Genomic DNA, 22,469 nt, shown 5'->3' on the forward strand with positions numbered 1-22,469 from the left:
CGTGGAATCTTTTCGGTGAGTGATAAATGCAAAAAATGTGTGCTGTTTTATTATAATCATAATTAAATGACATGGAAAACGTTTTAAAGGCGGTTTAAGTCGTGAGGCTTATGTTTGTTTGATGCTTCCTACCAGCTATCGATTTTTGTAGCCGGCAAAAGTATGCAGATTTCCTAGTAAGGGAAAACGTGTCGTTGTCCCTCTTTAGTTATATTCCATCTCTCACTCTCCATCTCTGAGGATGGAACTGACGACAGTTGCAGTGTCCTTTGTGCTCTGAATGGAAGGAGGAGGAGTAGTTCTTTGTTGTGTTGTGACAGCCATGAATATCCAACTAAGGGCCAACGATATCCATCAAAAGCATTGATTCCCATCAACAGCAAAAAGTTCCTTGACCTTGGGCAAGCTAAAAAAAGCGATACAAGAGAAAAAGATTAAAAGCACAACTTTTCAGGGGGTCGCTCTAATGTTAATGATGTTTATTATGTTATTGATTTAATATAAGTCAGTTCTCTGCCCCACTCTCTGTTTTTTTCTGAGTAATTTAATATTAATTCAATAATTATACAAGAGAAATGGAAACGCTCGGGAAACGCTTAAGCAAAGTAGTTTCAATTATTTACTTGGGATTTGGTTGCCAGCAAGCTGTCGTGTGGGAACTGAGCTTTAATTACCGTTCGGGTCTATCAACCTCTGACCCTCTTCCTGCTCGGATTACACTCTGTACACACGTGGAGTGCCCCTGCCCCCACACCCTGAAAATATTCCCTTAAAAGAGTGCTAAATAATGCAAAAACATGTTCTAGTCGTCGGAGGTTAGGTTCGTGTTGTTCTGTTTATTCAGCGAGAGATCTTCCGTTCTGACATTGAATAATGATGTGCTGGTGCCTGCTGCTGATGCTGATGCTTAATGCATTTGGCAGCATGAATATGAAATGAAATACATTTTGACAACCTTATTCATGCAAATCCATAGGGGATAAGCTCTTTCTTTCAATGATTTCTGTTGAGAAAAATCACTCATACGACAGTTGAAACGGGTAAAGGTGTACTCCTTGGGGGTTTCTACCCCCAAAAGTAACTTTTTGAGCTTTAAATATTTAATTTTTACAGATTAATCATCAATTAATACATCACATTTCACCTTTCCAATGGTATTTAGCACAATCCCCGCAACCCCGCAACTGTTCGTTTAGCAATAATTTCGTGTACGCATTACGTATACGCAGTGCTGTTCGAAATGAACATTTCCGGTGAAATAAAATGGGAAAACGAATTTGATAATTTAATTTATATTTCTTATTAAGCCTTTTCTCTGTGAATTCCTAAATTGTATGCCCATTCCTTAAACATTTAATGTATCAAAAATCAAAGACTCGAACATCATCCATCAGAAATCCAAAACTAATTGCTTTGATAGGCAAAACAGAAGCCAAACGGAACCCTAACAGGAACCAACAAGTGGAGGCTGAATGAATGGAATTTCCTTTCAACATGGGAGAAAGCATAAAAGCAGGAATCCATAGAAACGGCTGACGCATGGAAATTTTCTTCATATTTTTGGGTGGGTCTAAGGGGGAGTCTTTCTTTGTATGCAATTTCCTACCCAAAACTTTTGCGTATATATCACCATGGCACACGCGATTTGCTCGCTTATAAATTATAGCAATGTCTGCTCTTTCTATATATATTGTGCATGTCCTTGAGTTACTCTATAAATAGATTCCCCCCTTCGGAACCTCTCAAAGACAACGATGTCAAGTTCCGTTTACACACGACAGGAGACCCCCTCTCTATCCCCTTGGATAGCCCTTCCCGCTGTGCGTCCGTTTCGTTAGCACAATTGTAAAATATATTAGATGGTAATTTTCACATCTTACCACGCACAATGCTCTCTGCTGATTTATTGCCAGTGTTCCGGCATTTGAAGTAGGACTTGGACTCCTCTGTTGTGATTGCCTGGGTGAAAGCCGATCCAGTTTCTATATAATACCAGGCGCCTGCCACAATCTGCGTCATTCGAGTGTTTAATTAATTTGTTATTTTTCATCGCAATCGCGTATCCAAATTAGCGAAGACATAAATCCAAGTCGATAAACAAAAAAACCCACTCGAGCATAAGCATAACTAATTCTGATTTAAATCACACGAATAATTCAAACAGAACTATCTAGAAAAGTTAGAGGTAATTCAGTTTAAAATCAGGATTAAATTAGTGGAATTAAAGAAGATATTTTAGAGCCAGGTGCAAATGGGAACATTTACCATTAAAAAAGGGGCATTTTAAAACCAGATTTTATTTAGATTTTTCATGTAATTCCAAATCTCTGATCATTGCCATTACTCTCCACCAATATCTTAAATCATTTCCCCAATCAATTATTCCTTCCAAAGCTCAAAATCCTATTTAATCCTACGGATATTCACTTATTTCTTCACTTCCTCAAACGTTCAGCCAACAATGTACCCCTCTGGCTAGCAGCAAATCACTTTTAAAGCTACTTCTAATGCCACATTGATATTGTGATTCATTGTTAAACAAATTGAGCTGATAAGTGTCACACTTTTGAAGGCAGTTCTTATCAGTGGACACAAAATGTAATGAATGAATGTAGTAAAAGAGAATGAAAGACAGGGAAATAAGTAGTACACACTCGTAATTCCCAAAATAAGTGTTCTAGATCAATTAAAAATATAATTGACATTTGAAACTGTCGCATTTGCTTTATTATGAATAATAATTATATGCATATGTTGTAGGAGGCACTGAATTAATCAAAAATGGATGATATCTAATCAAGGCCGTTCTGTATGTCGCCATTATCTGTCATTGTTCGATAAATGCGTGTAGTATATACAGAGCCTTGAGTTAAATTGTCTAAAAGGATCTAAAGTGCACACATAGAAACGTTGGATCCTAATTATAACTACATATATGTACATATAGAGGTGGTAACAACTGCGAGAGTCAACAAATGAGTAAGCAGATTCATTGGACGCTGCCAAGAATTAAAAATCCCACGAAAATAAAACATTTTTGAAGCTCAATGTGAAGGTCGTCGCTAGAGATGGCAGCGTGAGTTCGTCAGGAAGCGAAATATTTAACCAGAATTTGGGTATTTATTGTAAGAGCTTAGGGCAACATTCCTTTTTTTCAATGTGTTTCTGTATGAACATATTTTCTATTATCGAAATTCTTGGAATATTTAAACACAGCCATGAGGTGCCACTCACGTTCTCCTTAACAACTCACGCGTCCACCTCTACTCAAAGACCACGGCGACGTCTCTGTCCACAGCACTGTTGCTTTGAGTGTGTTTATTAGAGTTACGCTCTTGTGCGAATGAATGCGGTGAATGCTCTCAAACAAATCGACGCGCCGCACAAATAATTAAATCAAAAATTGTATTTTGATTTTTGTGTAAAGGCTACAAGGTGCTGACGTCATCGGTGTGGGGAAACAACAAAACATAAGAATCAAGCGCATATTGAACCGGTTGCGTTTGGTTAATTTGAACAAATAAAGCACATTAATTTACAAAGAACTGCATAAATCAGATTCCAAAATTGTGAGCTGCACTGTACCGTCTCTCTCTTGTATTCTTTGTGCGTGTCTTTGGGAGGGGAAGAGGTGGAGGGTTAATCCGAGTAGCGGAAGATTATTTGCCTCTTTCTTTTCTACCTTTGCCCCCTCCATCAGTGTATTGCGTTGTTTGATGCAACGGGGAAACGCATTGCCGAAATTCTTATTGCGTACTTACTCTGTGGAACTCTAAAATGGGGTAGGTAATTTCATGCTCCTATGCAAGGTGAAGCATACATACCATATGTACAAACATATTACATTCACACTTTTCTGGTAAATCTCTCCCTTTTAGGAGCGTTGTCTGATGATGCCTCACCTCTATTAAGTGAGCCATGCCAACCTTCTCTCTTACTCCCTCCCTTGTCCACTCTCTTCACATCTACCACATCTCTCCGCAGGCTATCTAAAACGCAATTAAGCCGCACTCTCTGTCTCTCCTTTTGCAGTACAGGAAAGCAACAACAAAGGCGCAGCAGGATCAGCAGTAAACATCTGAGTAAAAAGCAAAATACACAAGGAGAGGAAGATGCAGAGGGAGAGTGAGCGTCACAGATTGTGAGAGAGCATTACAAAACAAATTAGAATCTGATGGTACCCTAACAATTACATATGGCGCGGAGGGGTATGTTGATCATATGTTAATGTGTAACATGTGCAGAAGAGGGAATAGAAAAAGATAACAGTTCTGAGAGAGAGAGCTAAAGTGACCCACTGTTGACCTTCGCAGTGGTATTACCAGCCCTAACCATTACAGGTCATCAGACAGTCGCCACATGTACTTTGCCATCGGTACTTGTTTTAGTTTTTCTTTGCCAAAGTCATGGCCGATATTTTGAATACCTGGCGCGCGGCGCGAGCATTGGAGAACACTCAGTCGTACGTCGGACGGCGTTCACTCGGGCAGCAGGCTATAGAAATAGGAAATAGAAAATAGAGGAGCATTATTTAAAGCACACGCGACGCTTGAAACGGAACGGAACTGTAAACTGTTGCTGCAGTTCATTGCAAGTGTCGCCACGGTACGGGACGAATGGTAAATCGCAGTGCAGCATTGTATAAGAGACAACAAACTAACGGCAAATTGATGGGATTTGAGGCGAGGAGAGGAGGAATAGTAAGACGAAATCGTTCTACATTTAAACAGTATCCCAAAGTGCAGTGCTATGAGAGTCTCTCTGTGTGTATGCGTGTGTGTAAATTAACAACAATTAATTGACGACAATTGAAGTGCAGTTCGAGGAGGAGGCAGCAGCAGCAGCATCATCCAAATGGTTTCTCACAGGCGAGTGGAAAGTTTCCGTTTCTCTGTTACCGTTTCGATTTATTTATTTATTTTATATTTATTTTGTAGGCAAGTGATAGAGGAGGTCTTAAAAATAGCAATTAAGAAATTTATGCAAGCGTCTGAGTTGTCCGTATATAGGTACGTACATCATATGTACGTATGTATGTAAATATGTATGTATGTACATACTTATGGGTAAATGCACGCGTATCTAGGAAACGTTTTCTATTTGGTTTTCCCCACTTTCCCATTGGCACCTTTTTGCTTGTGTCCCCTCCCACCAACTGGTTTCGATTTAGTTTTCTGGATCACGACCAAGACAAACACACACACACACACACACACACAGAGACACAGAGACATACATACGTCTATCTGTCCTTGGCCAACAAAGTGGCAAAAGTGGCACTCCAGCGAGGCGAAGGAGGAGCAAGCAGCCACTCGCGTACACTTTGCAATGTCAGTGGGGGGTTCAGTAGGTGCCGTGTGGGGGATACCCAGCGAAGAGGCGACTTTAAAGAAGTAACGTTTCTAATGGGACAAGGAGCTGACAGAATTAATCAATGGAAAAACAATCAAATGTAATATATATTTGCTGCTTTGCCAATCATCAATCAGTGCATTAAGTAGATATTCGTTGAACTCCCAACTCTGTATGGGGATTTAGAGTGCTCCCCAAGCAATTACAAGTGTTTGTTGCATTGTCAGCTGTTGGAGGTAAAGGGAAAGGAAATGCTGTGATCGACGGAGAACTATTATCTTTGGGTACGCCTGGGGAACCAGTTGGATCTGGTATATTATTTTATATTCATATACACAGATTAGAATCTCGATTGCTTTCGTGGAAGCAATCTGCTTGGACGGAGCGCAGCGGATCTCATAACTCGTTTCGGAGTCGCTGAGATTTGTAACTGGTTTCCTAGACAACCTCAGCCTCAGCCACAGACCCAGTCCCAGCCCCCCATGGACTAATGACATTTGACCGATGCCGAACTCTAATTCAGAGGAGTGTCCGGGCGGTACGGGCACTCCAACCATCGTGATTGATGCCTGAAGTTTGCACTGAACTTGTTTTTGTTTGTTGTTGAACTGAAATAAATAAATTGAACCAAAAACAAAAAGCGTAGTCACGTTTTTGACTCATTTATTTTCAATGATAAAAACTCATAGATTTCCATGTGTATGTCTGCGTGTGTGGAGCTGTTTTTTCTGCAAACGATAAACGACTATATATTATATAAATTGTTAATGTCAGAGACGTTCGTAGCGTCGCGTCGCTCGTTTCGGTTTCGGTTTGGAGGGCCATCCATTAAAAAGAGACTCCCAAATGTTTTGCACTGTTTTTTGTGTGTGTTCAAAGAAGCGTTGTTCAACGAGTTTGCTCCCCCGAAACGATCGAAAATGTCTGCCCACCGACTATAAAATGTTAATGGGGGTCTGTGCTTGGGTGTGTGCCAGTCTCTAGTGGGGGGTGCCCTCCGTAGTCTGTCTGTCTGTTGTCTGACAATCAGCTGTTATGCACGCACGATCATGATTCAAAAGGTAAACCTTTTGTTTATTTCGATCCGATTAATACCAGTTTCGGAAGTTCTCTTGTGTTCATGAGGGTACGGGGCACTTGGGGCTCATCCTCTTTCTGATTAATTTGTTGTGGAATATTTCCAATGTTTATGCTGGCGGTACAGCATCGCCAAAGGGTTGGGTGCGGGTTTGCCGCTGTCGGCTATGACATCATTTGCATAGTGGGGGTAACCGGCCCAATTGTCTAAAGACTCGACACTTTCATTCATTGATTTCTTTATGCACTAATTGATTGTTTGTTTGAGTCTGCGGCTTTCTTTATTTTTCTAGCGAATAAAGTTTCAAGGCTTGAGAGCAGAATCCGATATTCAAGTGCCTGTCGCTGGGTCAATGAAACTTTGTGTGGAAAGTAAATAGGAAATGTTCATGGAATTTAAGCATAGATTTACAAAGGTTGCTGGACTGGGATTTTCGAAGAAATTGTACGGTTTTCCGGAACTAACAGAAAATGACATTTTCTTCGAATGTAATTTTAATTGATCTTGATTACTATTACCTCCTTTGGAAGATATTAAAGCCAAGAGTAAAGAACTCGAAAAATGAATTGCCATTGACAAATGAATTGTTGCTGATTATTAAAACAATGTTTGTGATGGGAATGCCCTGCCCCTCTTCCAGATGGGTTTTTTTTTTCTAGAGAAAGATATTTAGTTCTTTTAAAGACCGAAAGAATCTGAAGAAGAACGAGGATAACTGCTGACGCCATTTGTTGTGCGAGTATGTACGAATATTGTACATACGCTGTGGGGCTGATTGTACGAGTCATGAATGCGAATGCCTCGAATGTGGCTCGTAATTGGTTACAACTGACACAAACCAGTCTGGTTGTCAGAAACAGAGCGAACCAAGAGAGTGAATGAGAGCCATGTAGAGAAAGGGGAGGCCGGAGAGTGCTTTATCAATGTTTTCGCCTGCGGTGTGTCCCTCTTATCAGTGGGTGGGATCTTGTGCGGGCGGATTTCTCATTGTGGCCATTAGAGAACTTTTCTATGGAGAACTTTGTTCCGGTTACGCGATTTTGGTGTTTGCTATATCTAATCTAAGCGTAATTCCTACAAATTTTGTTTTTTTGGGAAGTATGCTGTCCGTGGAAACACTTGAATTTTGGAGACGTACATATGTATGTATGTACTTTGGGTGCTTTAAATGTTATGACCCGCATTTAAATCCCATCTGGCAGGCGTCCCCTCCCTGCGCTGAATCATATTCCCCTTTTAATAATCGTGTTTGTCACTTTCATTTGTGTTTTTTCATTGCGCCTTAATTGATGCCAACAGTTCTGTATGCATTCATATCTATTTATAATGGAATATAATGGAATAGTTATTACCCCGCCAGCAAATAACAAAAGAAATTGTGTCATAAAAGATTAATCAGCAAACATTTGAATCAATCGAGAAATTGGATCTGTTATTTCTTATCTGTGCAAGAGTCACCCTACGACTAAGGAAAACGGACATGCACATGCATCTCCATAATGAAAGAGAGAGTGGGAGTTGGAACAACGACAGTGAGAGCGATGGGTCGCTGTTGATGAATGCGAGTGAGAGGGATAACGTATGTGCGTTTTATTGTAATGAGAGAGCGCAGCATGTTTATTTCTTCATTTACAATATGAGAGAGCGCACCCATGGTGAAAATAGTAACAAGGTGACGGATTCACCATGGTAATTCTACCATGAGCGCACCATTCACATTTGTTCTGCTGCATGCATTGACCGAGAGAGAGAGGGTCGAGCGCGTTACTACCATTTACAGTTACATTTACAGCGTTCAGGCAGAGTTGCTGCTGCTTCTGGCACACGCGAAAGCGTTTAAAACCGCACACATTCGTTGAACTTGAAGTCAAAGCGTTTTCAATTGTCGTCACGCGAGCGCAGCAGCAGCAACAAGATCACAGGCACAGGCACAGCTGTTCGCGAGTGAGAGTCGTTCTTGTTGTTGCTTTTGCTTTTGCTCTCTTGCAAGCTTTCGCCCTCAGCGACAGGAACCGCCACAGCAGCTACAGCGGCTGCAACAGCTGCAATTTCAACGGAAAATAAACCATAAATCCACCTCACAAATCAACGCAAAATGTGATTGTTCATAATAGATACTAAAATACTATAATTAGTAAGTTCAATCTTTGATTACTATTATTATAAAAAAAGCATTTTCGAAATATTTCGCAAGTTTGTGTGAAAATAAAACAGCAGCAGACCGCAACAATAATATATTTGTGGGTCGAATTTAGAGTGTTTGTGAATTTTCGAAGATTTTGAGTGCTAAAAAAAGATGAAGCGCGATTCAAGGACCTAAAATAGTAGTTCCTCAAATTGTTTTTTGGCAGAAAGTAAGGAAAAACGTGTTAAAAGTGATTTTTTTACGAGAGAAGAGAAGAAAGCTGCCCAGATTTTCTTCCTTGTTTGCTTTTTAAGCCAAAATCTATCTTAAACTATAATCCGAATCACCCAACACCTTTGCATAAGCATAAACTCAATTTTATTTGTATTGATTTATGAAATTAATACACATCCAAAGATGGTCGAAATTCTCGCCTTTTTTAGTTAACGCCTTTTGGATTTATGTGCACTTTTTTGTTGTCGTTTTCCCAAGTAGGTGGAAAAGTTAGATAGAGAGTGTAAATACAATGATTGTCGGATCAGCCAAAAGCCAAATATTAGTCACATACTCGTAATTCAATGAAAATCCCCTCAAGTAAGGGCCTCGGATACCATGTCGCATGAGTAATTTGGCGATTGTCCGGAGAACTTCCCTAGAAATTGGAGACAAGAAAAGAGTTGCACGGCCAGGGCTTTTCTTTGTTCTTTTATTGTCTCTTGAACACAAAGGAAAATGCAAGGGAAATGCTTACATATGTACATATATGCATATATGGGTATATTGAGTACATTAAAATCCAAAAAGTACAGTTGCCACGCCAAAGAGGGAAGCACGTGTCTGCTTTTTGCTTTTTCGGGAGAAAAGTGCGATATGCATTGACTTTTGGATCCACTACGCACTACTCATACTCATGATCGTATTCGTACGAGTACTACCAACTCTCTTGTTAGCACATTCCCCTCCCAAACCGCAGACCATAAAACTTATCCCCTCGTAGCATGGGTGCTGCCTTTTGGCCATTATCTAATCGCCGTGGTAGTACGCTTTCCTTCCTTCTTTTTGTTGCCTTACTGAACTTTATTGGTTTATAATTGCATTAGATAATTAGCCCTGAGCTTTGATTTCAGACTATTGATACGATATTTATGTCTTATTGTGCTCTGACTACTAGTACTTGGAGGGTCTTATAAAATTGTTTGATTTCTAATTGAGAAGGAGGTATTTTACTAAGCAATAGAAATCCTATAATTCCTTAAGAGATAATTTCTTTCTAGAAATGAATTTCTATACAAAGCTTGCAGTAAAACGTATCCCAAAGAACTCGTATTGTATTTATTTAATCTTTTATATATAAAAAAAAATTCGCTTTCTCTGCTTTTTTGCATGATTGCCTAATTTAAAGCTAAAAGTATGATCATTGTTTGGTTTTCTCTCGCTAAAGGGTTTGCTTTAGGTTCGTTTCTAGTAAGAAATTTCTGAAACTTTAATCTCTTTTTCAGTTGCAACTTTAAAGAGAATTTCTTACTGTTGTGCTTCTTGTTTATTCTATTTTAAAGATCAAACAATGTTTCAAAATATTTATTCAGCCCCAAGATGTATTGTCCCAACCCACAACAAAGTGGTTCTATCTTTAGTCTCTAACTAAATAAGAAGGTTAATTTATTTACCCTTCACTTTACTCATGCCAGTAGCTTTTGTGGTTTTGTGACTAACAATTTGTCATCTTTTTCGGTGGCGCCTGCTGCCCCAAAAAAACCGCATTTAAAAAAACAAACCGAAAAACAGCAAAAAAGAAAGCGACCCAAAAAAAAACAGAGATCAAAAAATCCCAAATAAAAAGAGAGCAAAAATATTACAAAATGGCCAGATAATGCAACATTTAGTATAAACAATTAGCAAAATAATAAGAGCATGAATCAGGGCAGGAACTTCCCCCACTGAAAGATAAGATATTTTAGTATCTTCTTATTTGGAAAAGAAATTGCCTAATCTTCAAGCTACAGACTACCGCCAAAAATTGAAGTAAAAGATAAACCGCAAGATGGGTAACTTATTTTTAGGGCAACTAAATAAAACAGACTGATACGATTCGTACTTTGAATTTGTTTAAACAATTAACAGGGCAATTTCCCTCATGACATGAGCATCGAGAGATTCAAGAGATTTAGAGATCACAAGGGTTCGCTGGGAGTACTATACCAGGGGATATGGGGATGTAAATCAAATCGAAATCGTATCAAATCCAATTAAATATACACCTCACCTTGCCTATTGCCTTTTGTCGTGTGTTTTGTGTGGTGTGTGGTGGTCGTAAAAATCAAGACTCGAGTTAGCTTTTTCACAGCTTTTGAATTTAATTATGACCTGTGTCTTGTCAGCAGTCCCCCAGTCAGCCCCTCCACACAGTGTGGAACGCTGTGGCTCTCTGAGAGTGTCCGAGAACAGCTGTTTGGCAGTTTTTAATAAACAATCGTGTCGGCATTTGGCAGCGCAGTCTGTGAGGAGCATTCAGTGGATACACAACGCACCATCGCACATACTACTACGCTTCAGACACTACCGTCGGCCGCCGACAAAAAGGGGCCTAAACGGGTGCCTCACATAATTCGGCAAAAAGTTAACAACAACAAGACGAAACTATAAAATAAAACTATATCCATTCGTTAGTGAGTGTTTTGTGTGTGCGTTTTCCGGGATAAAAACAAACCTAAATCATTTTCGAAAATAGCAGAACAAACATCTCAGTTTTTTTATTGGCTTTGTTTGAGGCGTGTGAGCAAAGCGTTCCTTGAACTCTCGTTGTATACATTTTATACAGAGAATCTCTGAAGATATATGCGAATTGTATTTGGAAGATAAACATCAAGTGGCACAACAGAGGAAATTAGCTTGTTTCTACGCTGCAAGAATTTTGTTTTTGAAATTAAACAACATTCATTTTTTGTCTGCTTCGCCTTGTGCGGATCGTTCGTAAACAACAACATTTTTACATTTTCTAATTGGAAACCCCATTTTCCCCATCACAACCATTTGAAGAAAAGAGTTTTTCCATGAACATTGAGGTAATTAATTTGGTGTGATTATTGTGTAATTTAATTAGGGCAAGGGAAAGGAAATGTTCCATAAATTATTAATCATCTTTTACAGTTTTCGCCATTGTTTACTTTTTGATAAGTAAAACCTATTTCTTTGCAAAATTTAGATTAGTGGTCCTTTCAGAAAAGTCTCGTTAGGTGATAAATTATGGATAATCTTTGTGAAATGTTTATCCTGAAAGTTTACTTTGTCTAGTGCGCACTTAGTGCTTTTTAGTGTTTTATTAATGAAAGTGACTAAATGTGCAACTAATTGTTGGACTGCAACAAAGTTGGAAGACACTTTGTTGCAGGAAATCTTTCTGTACAATGGAGGCTTTTGGCCCTGTAATGTCACTTGTAATTTTGTATGCTAGCAGGAGAATGAAGTTTGACAGCACCAGGATGTGTTTGGTAAAATAAACCATGAGAATTAAGAATGATATTTTAAAAATCTGTTACAGATTTTTCTTCTGAGAAAGTTTATAAAAAATGATTAGCTTTTCCTGCATTAATGTTGCACAATTTATATAATATTCTAAGAAGTTGACTTTAATTGCTGTCAAGAAATTAGGTTATGCTTTGAAGCCTTGAAAAATCCAACATTAAACGAGATTTTGTTTGTGTAGTCGGAGGAAACCTTGGGAATGTTTTTATTTTTCAACAAAAACAACAAAATGTTTCAGTTCTTAGGCGAGAACTCCAAGCAATGAAGGGGGGTGTTACCAGTGTAACTGCGAATACCAGCAGGGAGGGGGTAAAGACCAGCACGGCAAACCAGTTGCATTTAGCCGAAAAAAATATGCATATACAGCTTTCGAAAATGGTTTCTATTTATTTTCGTTGTAAAAACAAATCAGTAGCAAAAACCAAGCCCGAACAAATTGTCTGGGTAAATAATACAAATGTATTCCTAGAAAAAATGACAGAGTGATTCCATTTCCAACGACACGTGCTCCCCGTCTATTGAAAGTCGATTGTTGCCGACTTGACAACAGGCTTCCAGATTAGTCTCCTCAACCAGCACAGTCTCTGCCATTAGTCAGCGATCTACTATATGGTCTGTGGTGGTTTTTTTGTGGTGCTCTTTTGTTTTTATCTAAACGAACGTCTATATAAATATTTGTGCCCTGTGATAAGCCAGGCCAGTACGACTGTTTGCCGGGTTGTAAGTAATTTTAGTTTTTTCAACATGCCACACATGCCACACATGCCACACGCTTGTTTGCCTCTGAATCTGACGATCGATTATGGGTTATCTTTGGGTGTTATCTTTCGGATTAGCATACGGTAGTCATTTATTAACCCAATCATACCAGAATTGGTTCTAATCGATGGCTTGCTCTGCCCATATGTTTTCCACGTAACGTGGGGAGAAATTTGTTACGTTTTTCGCACGTTTTTCCAATTGTTTTTCTCGCGAATGTGACGATTGATGTGTTAAATGAAACTATTTATTTGTGGATGACATTTCTAGTGCCATTTTTTAAGACAATTAGCGAGGGAAAACATGGGCTCCATATAAAAGAAAACATTTGTTGTTGAGTCTCGAAAAGGGTTATTGATTAGATCATTTTGGAATTCTTTTATTAATTTCATTGATTTTACTCTTCGGTTTTCGCTATTTCTAAGCCTTCTTTTGATGTCCCATAAAAATTAATGGGTCAAAAGTTGTATCCAATTACCCAATTTCCCTTTTACCACTTCCCAGAATTAACCTTTAGAATACCAATTAAAAAATATTTCATTAAATATTTAGTTCATATTTTGTTTTTTTTTTTTGTTTGGTAGCAATTTAATTAATTTCTATGTCTGATAAAATGACGCTTGAGTTTTTAAGCAATTATCTTAGCCAAATGCAGACCCAAATAAACAAAACAACTTTATTTTTGTAGAAAAAATATATCAAAATGATATTTCCGTTCAATGAACTTTATTTATGATGTCTAAATATTGGATTCTTTCCATTTTTATAGACAAAGGAACAAATGTGATTTGTGATAGAAAACCAATGTGAAGACCGATGGCATTTCCCCACCCACAAAAATAAACAACAACAACAGCGTCACAACAACAACGTCACACACTCAAACACCCTCAACCGTTCATTAAGAGTACAAACAAAAGCCCCAAGACTCAACACAATTCCCTTGGATTTCCCATTTAATTGAATTTAAAAATGGACTTCGATCAGATTCTGGCCAAATGTGGCGATTTCAATCGCTATCAATTCATGATTCTTGCCCTTTTTGGCTTCATCAATATCATCGTATCGATGGTAAGTGGTTCTTTGATTTTTAATGATTATTTCTAATGTTTGCCAATCCATTTTACAGCATTACTTTACCCAGACAGTCATTAGTTTTGTGCCAGATCATTGGTGCTATCACGACAAGTTGGTGAATATGACCTACAAGCAGATCGGTGAGATCTATGCGCAGTTTGGTGAGGAGTCCTCATGCACACGCCTGGAGGATATCAATGGCCCGTCAAACGTCACAGTCAGCAAGGAAAAGTGCGACAAATGGATCTATAATTATGATTTTGGTTATAGATCAATGAATACAGAGGTAAGCCCGCAAGTAGGGGATGAAGGGATAACCCATACTAATGTTTCTTCTATCCTTATTTCCGTTAGTTAAATTGGGTCTGTGATTCCGCCTACAAGGCACGTATTGGACAGTCGCTGTTCTTCATTGGATCTGTTGTGGGAACTCTGTTCTATGGTTTGCTCTCTGACAAAATAGGACGCGTGCCAGCGCTGATACTCTCGAACTTCTGTGGCTTTGCTGGAGACTTTTCCACAATCTTCACGAAGAGCGTGGGCACCTTTACACTGTGTAGATTTATATCCGGACTGGCAGCAGACACGAACTTTTATCTCATGTATATTATAGGTAGGAATCATGACTGAATCAAACATGAAGCAAACGTGAATCTAACATGAGTCTTCCCTTGTATAGTCCTCGAATATATACGCCCCAGCATGCGGACATTGGGCCTGAACATGGCCGTGGGTCTGTTCTACTGCTTGGGTCTCGTGTTCACACCTTGGCTGGCGGTACTCGCGGGCCATTGGCAGATCTACCTCGCGTGCACCTCTCTGCCCATCCTGCTCGTGGTGCTGTACTACTTTGTGGTGCAGGAGAGCGCCCAGTGGCTGGTGACGCGCAATGACATCGATGGCGCCATTGTGCGACTGAAGCGTGTCGCAAAGTTCAACGGATGCCGCGTGACCCAGGCGGAATTCGATGAGTTCCGACGCCACTGCCAGATGACGCGCGAGATGCAGGGCGGCGATGAGAAGAAGACTGCAACACTCTTGGACATGTTCCGCACACCTCGAATGCGCAAGAATACGCTTATACTTTTCTTCAAGAGGTCCGCCACAAGAAAGATTCGTCTTTTATCCTCTAAATACTGACTGAATTTCCCCTTTCTCTACAGCATGGTAATCACTCTCTGCTATGATGCCGTATCCCGTAATGTCGAGGGCATGGGCATCTCTCCGTTCATCATGTTCTCGCTAAGTGCCTTGGCCGTGTTGCCTTCGAGTATACTGCTCGTCCTGCTGCAGGATCGCATAGGGCGCAAGGGCATGGCCTCGGGCTCCCTGCTGGTGGGTGGCCTCTTCACCGCCGCCTCTGGCATAGCCATTGCGTACCAGCAGCACAATCACAATGCCATACTCCTCGCCTGCCTCACGATTGCCGCGAGGTTTGGTGTGGCCATCTCCTACGAATCGGGCTCCCAGTACGCCACGGAGCTAATACCCACGTGTGTGCGGGGACAGGGTGTGGCGGCCGTGCATGTGGCAGGATTTGCGGCCTCCTTCCTGGCCCCATACATCCTCTGGCTGGGCACCTTCTTCAAGGCCGCGCCATCGATCATTCTGGGCGTGCTGTTCTTTGCTGGTTCCTTTGTGTGCCTTTTGCTGCCAGAGACATTGAATAGGTAAGTGGATCTACTACAGTTTAAAGCCTGAATGTAGCTAATTTGCTGACTTCTTGCAGGAGCCTACCCACCACCATTGAGGAGGGCGAGGTCTTTGGCAAGGGCGAGCGCATGTTTGATTTCCCTTGCCTTCAGCACAGTCACGACGACGACGAGGAGTCCGACTCGGAGCTGGAGAAGTACAAGCGGAAGCATTCGCTAATCGATGCCAAGCAAATGGAATCATCCTCGAACGGCAAGCGCAAGCAGTCCCTCATCGATGCCGACCGCGAGGAGCAGGCCCTCAAGGATGCCAAGCACTGAAACAGCAGGCAATGGCTCGATGTTTCACATAGTTTATAGTCTAGCTAAACAATTGTATTTTCCTCTAAAAATCCTACTTCATTATCTTTTGGCTCCCCCCCCCCAACAATTGTCACTTGAATGCCTACACAAATGTATATTGTGTGGCTCAGCCTTTTCTTATATACATACTTACATATATAGATATATAAATATACTGTATACTGTATACTCTATCTTTAATCTAAAAGCCTCTAGCTTGTAATTTTCTAGAACGTAGACAATTGTTTGTTTCCAAAAGCTCCCATTGTGTATAAGAACGGAATCATATAGTTAACACTTAAGCGGCACAAAAATCACTTACAAAACGAATGAAACAATTTTTGAATACCTAAATCCTAAGAAAAGTATGTACATAATTATATAAGACTCTTCCTCCTCCTTCTCCTTTAACTATTGAATATTCACTTCATTATTTCGATTTGATTTCGATCTTTCGATCAAAATCAAAAAAAAGGAAACAGAAAAGTATCGTCTAAAAAACTGATAATAATTATATTATATCTACCATATAGAGAAAAAACAACAACAGAAACAAACCCATAAAATATACAATGCAAAAAACATAATTTAAAACAACAAAAAAAGATATTATACAAAAAGTTTGCTTCTGGGATGATATTTACGATAATTGAATGTGTTGTGGGAGAGAGTTTTCTGCTATTAATTTGAGATTGGATTAATATTTGATGGTTCGTAGAATGACATGGACAGTTTATAATCCAAAAAGACAGCAGAAAAGGAACTGCACCAAGTCCACCACAAACTTAAGCATATGAGCATATATAAGGGATTGAAATATCTAAGAAACTATGAAATATTTTAAGCTGTCCATCAACGAACAGAATGCGATGCTATATGCGATGAAAATCAAAGATCAGAATACATTCAGGTTATATAGTAGATATTTTATTTAATATGGTATTTGTATATTATAGAAAACATGAAGAAAATGGATAGATTAAGCAGTTCTGTTTTGGGGTACACAATATTTGGGATAGTTATATAAGATACATTTAAGAGTGCATTCTAAACAACGGTTTTGGTTTACTATTACTATGCATTCTTCACATGAGTAATACTACCTATCAGACCATTCAGTTACGGGCGAAACCCAACAATTATGCTGGGCTCATCATCAGGTTATTCGTTTATCATCAGATTATCAGTTTCATTCAGTTATCAGTTTCATTCAGTTTCAATCAGTTGGAGGAGGGGTGTTCTCTAGGGTTCAGACTTGCGGATCCGCGTGCTTTCTGAGGCCATTGCGGCGCTTGTAGAAGCAGGGAAAGTAAAAGCAGCTCTCGTTCATGGCAAATACCTCACCATCGGCCAGGCTTTCGGGGAGTTTTCTAGCAGAGCAAAAAGAGAGGATTATTCGACAGTGCCAAAGGATCTCCACCATTCGGACTTACTTGTGCAGCGTTTCGGGCAGAGACAGGCATAAAGCGGCGCCAAAGAACATCAAGCAGCTAATGAAAATCGATGGCAGTGGCTTGTAGTACTGCGCCAGATAGATCACATAGAATGCCAGCGAGCTGGAGGCCAGTCCAACCACATGAATATTGGACACAGCCTGACCGCGCACGCTGGTGGGAATGATCTCTGCCGCATACTGGATCTCCGCATCGTAGGAAACGGTGCTGCCAAAGCGTCCCAGAGCCACCATGCAGGCTAGCAGAATGGCATTCTCCTTGGGATCGAGGAAGGCAATGAGGAAGCCCGTGACGGCAGTGATGATGCCACCCACAAAGAGCGCTCCGCAGGCCATACCCTTGCGGCCGATGCGGTTCTGCAGCAGTAGGATGGCAAAGCCCGCTGGGAGGTACACGCTGGATGTCAGGGAGAACAGCTTGAAGGGAGATGTGCCCAGACCCTCCATGTTGCGGTTGATTACATCGTACGAGAGGGTAATGATGACACTAAGCGGAGAGCCACATGAAATATGGTGAGAACTTGAACTATGTTAGCTTCTCGAATCACTTACGACTTCAGCAACAAAGTTAGGGTAAACCGACGAAGTCGTGGAGTTCTGAACATGCCCAAGAACGTGTCCCTCTGTTTGTTTACTTGCGTCTGTTGATTCATCTTCTCGCGGTAGTGCTTCACGAACTCAGCGAAAACAGAGTCCTCCACCTGTCTGCCATTGAATTTGGCCACTCGCTTGAGGCAGGCCACCGCCTCGTCGTACTTCTTCTTCGTGAGCAGCCACTGGGCGCTCTCGCAGATGAGCAGCGGATACACGAGGACTCCCAGAGCGGGCAGCGAGGCTAGCCAGAGGTAGCGACGCCAGTTACCAATCCAGATGGCGGCCCAGGGAGATGTCATCAGGCCAAAGCAGTAGAAGACAGCGAGAATGATGTTCAGGCCGAAGGTACGGCGCTTGGGGCTCAAGTACTCAAAGACTGCAGGAAGACAAACATGAATTAAGGGATGGATAAAGCTCGGTCTGCGGTCTTACCCAAAATGTACATCAGATAGTACATTGTGTCCGTGGATAAACCAGACACAAATCTGGAGAAGGCAAACCACGGCAGGGTGTGCACAAAGGAGGTCATAAAGTCACCTGTGGCACCGGACAGAGTGGCCATCAGCATGGCTGGCAGGCGTCCAATGTGATCCGAGAGAAAGCCAAAAGTAATGGTGCCCACGACAGAGCCCAGAAAGAAGAAGGATTGACCCACTGCCGGCTGGTGCGACTTGTCGCAGACCCACTTCAGCTCCGTGGTGAGACTCTCGTAGCCACTTTCACGCTCAAAGATCCAGTCCTGGCAGAGCTCCGCGGAGTCCAAGGGTATGCCAGTGCCATTGATTACGCCTTGGAGTGGAGTGCACGAGGAATGGGAGACATTGGAGTAGACAGAGCGCAGATCCTCGGCACTGAGGCCCATCAGATCATCATGGGAGCACCTGGGGAGAGGAGAGATTCAGGTAGGTCCAAGGAGAGGGATTGTCTGGCGGGACTTACCAATGCTCTGGCGTAAAGGTAATCAAAGTTTGCGAGAAATAATGCAGGGAACTGAGAATATTCGTATAGCCATAGAGGATGAGTATTACAAATTGAAATCTACCAAAGTTCCCGCACTTTTCCAGCACACGATCGAAATCCATTCTTGCACTTTTGCTAACTGGAAGTTCACTTGGAATTAAAACACAAAACACTGAGGCTTCTGGGAAGGGATTCGAATGCAGCAGAGAGATTCTGTCTGTGAGGCAGCTACATTCTGTCTCGGGGTGAGCAGTATTTTGACGCTTGGCTTCCACAAACCAGAGCCTTTTATACTTAGTATAAAGCGTACGCTTCTGATTAGGATGTGTAATTAGTAACAGCTACTAGAGATTGCCAGCTATCTGGTAGCTGTTGCTGATGCTGCGGCTGCTGTTTGGGGTGTGTGATGTTTATTCAGAGATTAAGCGACTCGCGAGTCTCTAACACTCCAGCCTCTAACTTCAGAAAGGTGAACGAAAACAGCCACCAATGAATGGAGGATCTATAAGAGATCTTTACAGGTTATTCGAGATATATTTGTGTAATGTTAACAACATTAATTGAGTGTTTTATTCATTCATTCATTCATTCATTCCCATAACCCTTGGGCTTGACTGCCTCTTTTGGAGCCGCTCGCTTCTTTTGCGTCTTTTGTGTCGTGTGATGGCCCCCGCTTATCAGGCATTTCACTTGGCCAACTGCCCCCCCCTTGCAAATTTTGTTCTGCTGGTGACTTTGTCTTAGATTTATAATAGATTTAGCTGCTGGTTCAGTGGCTCCGTGCCCGCTGCCATGCTGTAAGTCACGCCTCAGCGTCATTTGTTGTTTTTTGGGGGGATTAGGAATGCAAAGAATTCTTTTGTTTGTCGCCTGTCATCTTTATTGGATATAGCGGATCTACATAGAAAGATATAGATTATATATAGTATAGATTACAAAATGCGACAGAGAAGCCTCTCGAAAAGATCCAACAGAGTTCATTTATCTGAACGTAGAAGGCGTGACCATAAAAGTTCCGGAACCAGCGGCGTGATACTCAGTTAAATCTAAGCCCCAAAGCAGACAGGCCTTAAGATCTGTTTTATCTATTATCTTAAGGGTGCGAATAAACGTTTTACAGGCAGACTGTCTGGGCTTTGGGATTAGTTTTTATTGTATCAGAAAATCTCTTGCAGAAAAGTGCATTCAGCCTGTCGTTTTCCTACAAACAAAAACCAGCAGATCTTTAGTTTGCATGATGAAATCTCCTTAAAGTCTTCAATTCAAAAGTAAATATTTATTTATATATATTTTTTGTTTATTTCAGTTATTTCTTAGAACTATTTGGTTGTGACATTGGCAGCCTCCAACTGAGATTCGGTTTTGTTACGGCTTTCTCTTCGCTGAAAGCAGGGAAAGAAATACCATTTCTCATCCTTGGCAAAGAGTTCACCCTCCTGGAGTGTCTGTGGTAGGGTTCTAAAGAAAAATATGGATGTAGCAAATAGAGAAAGTAGATCCTTGGGTGCCAAACTCACTTGTGCAGCGTCTCTGGCAGCGTCAGGCACAGTGCAGCTCCAATGAAGAGCAACACACTGATGAACAGCGATGGCAGTGGCTTGAAAATGGTGCCCAGGAAGATGACGTACGAGCTGAAGAAGCCAAAGGCATAGCCCACCACATGGATATTGGCCACACCGCGCCCCCGCACGCTCGTTGGGATGATCTCTGCCGCATACTGAGCCTCCGCGTCGTAGGCCACGACAGCCCCATACCGTCCCAGTCCCACCATGAACGCCAGGATCAGAGCATACTCCGAGGGATCGAGGGTCGCCACGAGATAGCCCGTGGCCGCTGTGATGATGGCGCCCACAAAGAGCGAGGCACAGGCCATGCCCTTGCGGCCGATGATGTTCTGGAAGAAGATGATGGTGAGGCCGGCGGGGAGGTAGCAGAAGCCAGTGTAGGAGAAGAGCAGGAAGGGAGAGGTGCCCACACCCTCCACATTGCGACTCAGTATGTCAAAGGCCACCGTGATGATCATTCTAAGGGAAGAGAGCAAAGAGGTAAGATAACCACGGCCAAGAGAGTAGAGATCCCGATCCACTCACGATTTGAGGAACAAAATGATGGTAAACTTTCTCAATCGCGGTGTCCTTAGCATTCCCATAAACGTATCCGAGGATGTCGTCTCCACGCGGTTCTTCTTCTCCTTGTAGTGCTTGACAAACTCATCGAAAACCGAGTCCTCCACCTGCCGGCCATTGAATTTGGCAATGCGTTTCAGGCAGTGGACAGCCCGGTCGAACTTGTGCTTGGTCAGCAGCCACTCGACGCTCTCAAACAGGCAAAAAGGATACACGAGCACACCCAAGGCAGGTAGGGAGGCAGCCCACAGATACGTGCGCCAATTGCCCAGCCAAATAGCCATCCAGGGGGAGATCATAAGCCCGAAGCAGTAGAAGACAGCGAGGATGATGTTTAGGCCAAAGGTGCGATGCTTCGGACTGAGGTACTCAAAGACTGCAACGAAGAGGGCCCTTTAGAGATGGATTCCGGCAGGAGTTGTCCACCAAATACTTACCCAAAATATACATCAACACGTATTGGGTATCCGTGGAGAGGCCGGACACAAAACGAGTAGCGGAAAACCAAGGCAAAGATGTCACAAAGGATGTGAGAAAGTCGCCAAGAGCACCCGTCAGCGTGGTTATGACACAGGCCGGCAGTCGTCCGATGCGATCCGCCAGATAGCCAAAGAAGATTGTGCCCAGCACGGAGCCGACAAAGAAGAAGGATTGACCCACGGCCAGCTTGTAGGCATCATCGCAGACCCACTCGAGCTGTTTGGGAGCAACACAATTGTGGAGGCGAGTGTCAGTGGGAGCTGCAGAAAGTGTCTTCTACTTTTGGGGATAACAAACCTCTGTGGTGATGCTCTCGTAGCCGCTTTCTTTGTCGAAATGCCACGAATGGCATTTGGTTTCCCGTTGCGTGGAAAGATCAGTGTCGTCCCATTGGATGTAGCTGCAGGAATCCAACAGCGAAGTGGCATTCTCCGAGAACTCTTCAACGGGCAGAGAGCATCTGGACAGAGAGTGCAAATGGATGAGAGGATCGACACATGATCAAGCGATCCAGCTTACCTGTGATCAGGAGTAAAACTGATGATTGTCTGTGAGAAGTAATGCAGCGAGGACACTATATTCGTGTATCCATAAAGTCCTAGCAGCATAATCTGATAGCGGCCAAAGTTCCCGCACTTCTCCAGGACACGTTCGACATCCATGGTTGATGGTAGAGCTGCAGCGGCGATCGCTGGCCAACGACTGATGCCCCCACTGGGCATCCAAGTTGCTAGATATATATCGTGCGACTCGTTGCTGATATATAGACACTGCAAACGGATCGCCGAGGCATCTTTATCTTTCGGAAGAAAGTGTTTGAGAGCGAGAGAGATTTCTCAGCAGACGTCTTTGTTTGCCCAGTGGAGAGTATGCCTAAGGAGCTGCCTATCTTTAAAGGTGTTTGTTTTATGGTTTTATAGTCGAGTAACTACCGAAATCCGAGCTGTTG

The 22,469-nt window shown here is 41.9% G+C and overlaps 3 protein-coding genes across 3 annotated transcripts; 1 reads left to right on the top strand and 2 right to left on the bottom strand.

Annotated features, from left to right (window-relative positions):
- The first annotated feature begins 13,605 nt into the window (after window positions 1–13,605).
- Window positions 13,606–16,456, top strand: LOC117586132 (organic cation transporter protein). The gene is made up of 6 exons (XM_034276023.1): window positions 13,606–13,907; window positions 13,966–14,199; window positions 14,268–14,526; window positions 14,593–15,010; window positions 15,077–15,583; window positions 15,643–16,456. The coding sequence occupies exons 1-6, from the start codon at window positions 13,809–13,811 to the stop codon at window positions 15,884–15,886; spliced, it is 1,761 nt and encodes a 586-aa protein (XP_034131914.1). The 5' UTR covers window positions 13,606–13,808; the 3' UTR covers window positions 15,887–16,456.
- Window positions 16,457–16,812: 356 nt separating this feature from the next.
- On the bottom strand, window positions 16,813–19,166 carry LOC117586135 (organic cation transporter-like protein). Its single transcript, XM_034276028.1, has 5 exons — window positions 18,894–19,166; window positions 18,387–18,835; window positions 17,913–18,330; window positions 17,341–17,847; window positions 16,813–17,277 (listed from the first exon to the last, which is right to left on the bottom strand). The coding sequence occupies exons 1-5, from the start codon at window positions 19,034–19,036 to the stop codon at window positions 17,157–17,159; spliced, it is 1,638 nt and encodes a 545-aa protein (XP_034131919.1). The 5' UTR covers window positions 19,037–19,166; the 3' UTR covers window positions 16,813–17,156.
- Window positions 19,167–20,227: 1,061 nt separating this feature from the next.
- On the bottom strand, window positions 20,228–22,235 carry LOC117586133 (organic cation transporter protein-like). The gene is made up of 6 exons (XM_034276024.1): window positions 22,040–22,235; window positions 21,818–21,980; window positions 21,478–21,736; window positions 21,005–21,416; window positions 20,432–20,938; window positions 20,228–20,372 (listed from the first exon to the last, which is right to left on the bottom strand). Exons 1-6 carry the CDS (start codon window positions 22,180–22,182, stop codon window positions 20,234–20,236), a joined length of 1,623 nt encoding a protein of 540 aa, XP_034131915.1. The 5' UTR covers window positions 22,183–22,235; the 3' UTR covers window positions 20,228–20,233.
- Window positions 22,236–22,469: the final 234 nt, after the last annotated feature.

This window comes from Drosophila guanche, unplaced genomic scaffold (assembly GCF_900245975.1).
Source record: "Drosophila guanche unplaced genomic scaffold, DGUA_6, whole genome shotgun sequence".
Lineage (NCBI taxonomy): Eukaryota > Metazoa > Arthropoda > Insecta > Diptera > Drosophilidae > Drosophila > Drosophila guanche.

Excerpts from the sequence above, each read along its gene's own strand:
- LOC117586132 (XM_034276023.1), top strand. The coding sequence starts at position 13,809 with ATGGACTTCGATCAGATTCTGGCCAAATGTGGCGATTTCAATCGCTAT. Across the intron at positions 14,200-14,267 it reads ATAGATCAATGAATACAGAG|TTAAATTGGGTCTGTGATTC; the intron begins GTAAGCCCGCAA and ends TATTTCCGTTAG. Across the intron at positions 14,527-14,592 it reads TTATCTCATGTATATTATAG|TCCTCGAATATATACGCCCC; the intron begins GTAGGAATCATG and ends TCCCTTGTATAG.
- LOC117586135 (XM_034276028.1), bottom strand. The coding sequence starts at position 19,036 with ATGGATTTCGATCGTGTGCTGGAAAAGTGCGGGAACTTTGGTAGATTT. Across the intron at positions 18,836-18,893 it reads ACCTTTACGCCAGAGCATTG|GTGCTCCCATGATGATCTGA; the intron begins GTAAGTCCCGCC and ends TCCTCTCCCCAG. Across the intron at positions 18,331-18,386 it reads CTATCTGATGTACATTTTGG|TCTTTGAGTACTTGAGCCCC; the intron begins GTAAGACCGCAG and ends GTCTTCCTGCAG.
- LOC117586133 (XM_034276024.1), bottom strand. The coding sequence starts at position 22,182 with ATGGATGTCGAACGTGTCCTGGAGAAGTGCGGGAACTTTGGCCGCTAT. Across the intron at positions 21,737-21,817 it reads ACGAGAGCATCACCACAGAG|CTCGAGTGGGTCTGCGATGA; the intron begins GTTTGTTATCCC and ends GCTCCCAAACAG. Across the intron at positions 20,373-20,431 it reads CTGCCAGAGACGCTGCACAA|AACCCTACCACAGACACTCC; the intron begins GTGAGTTTGGCA and ends ATTTTTCTTTAG.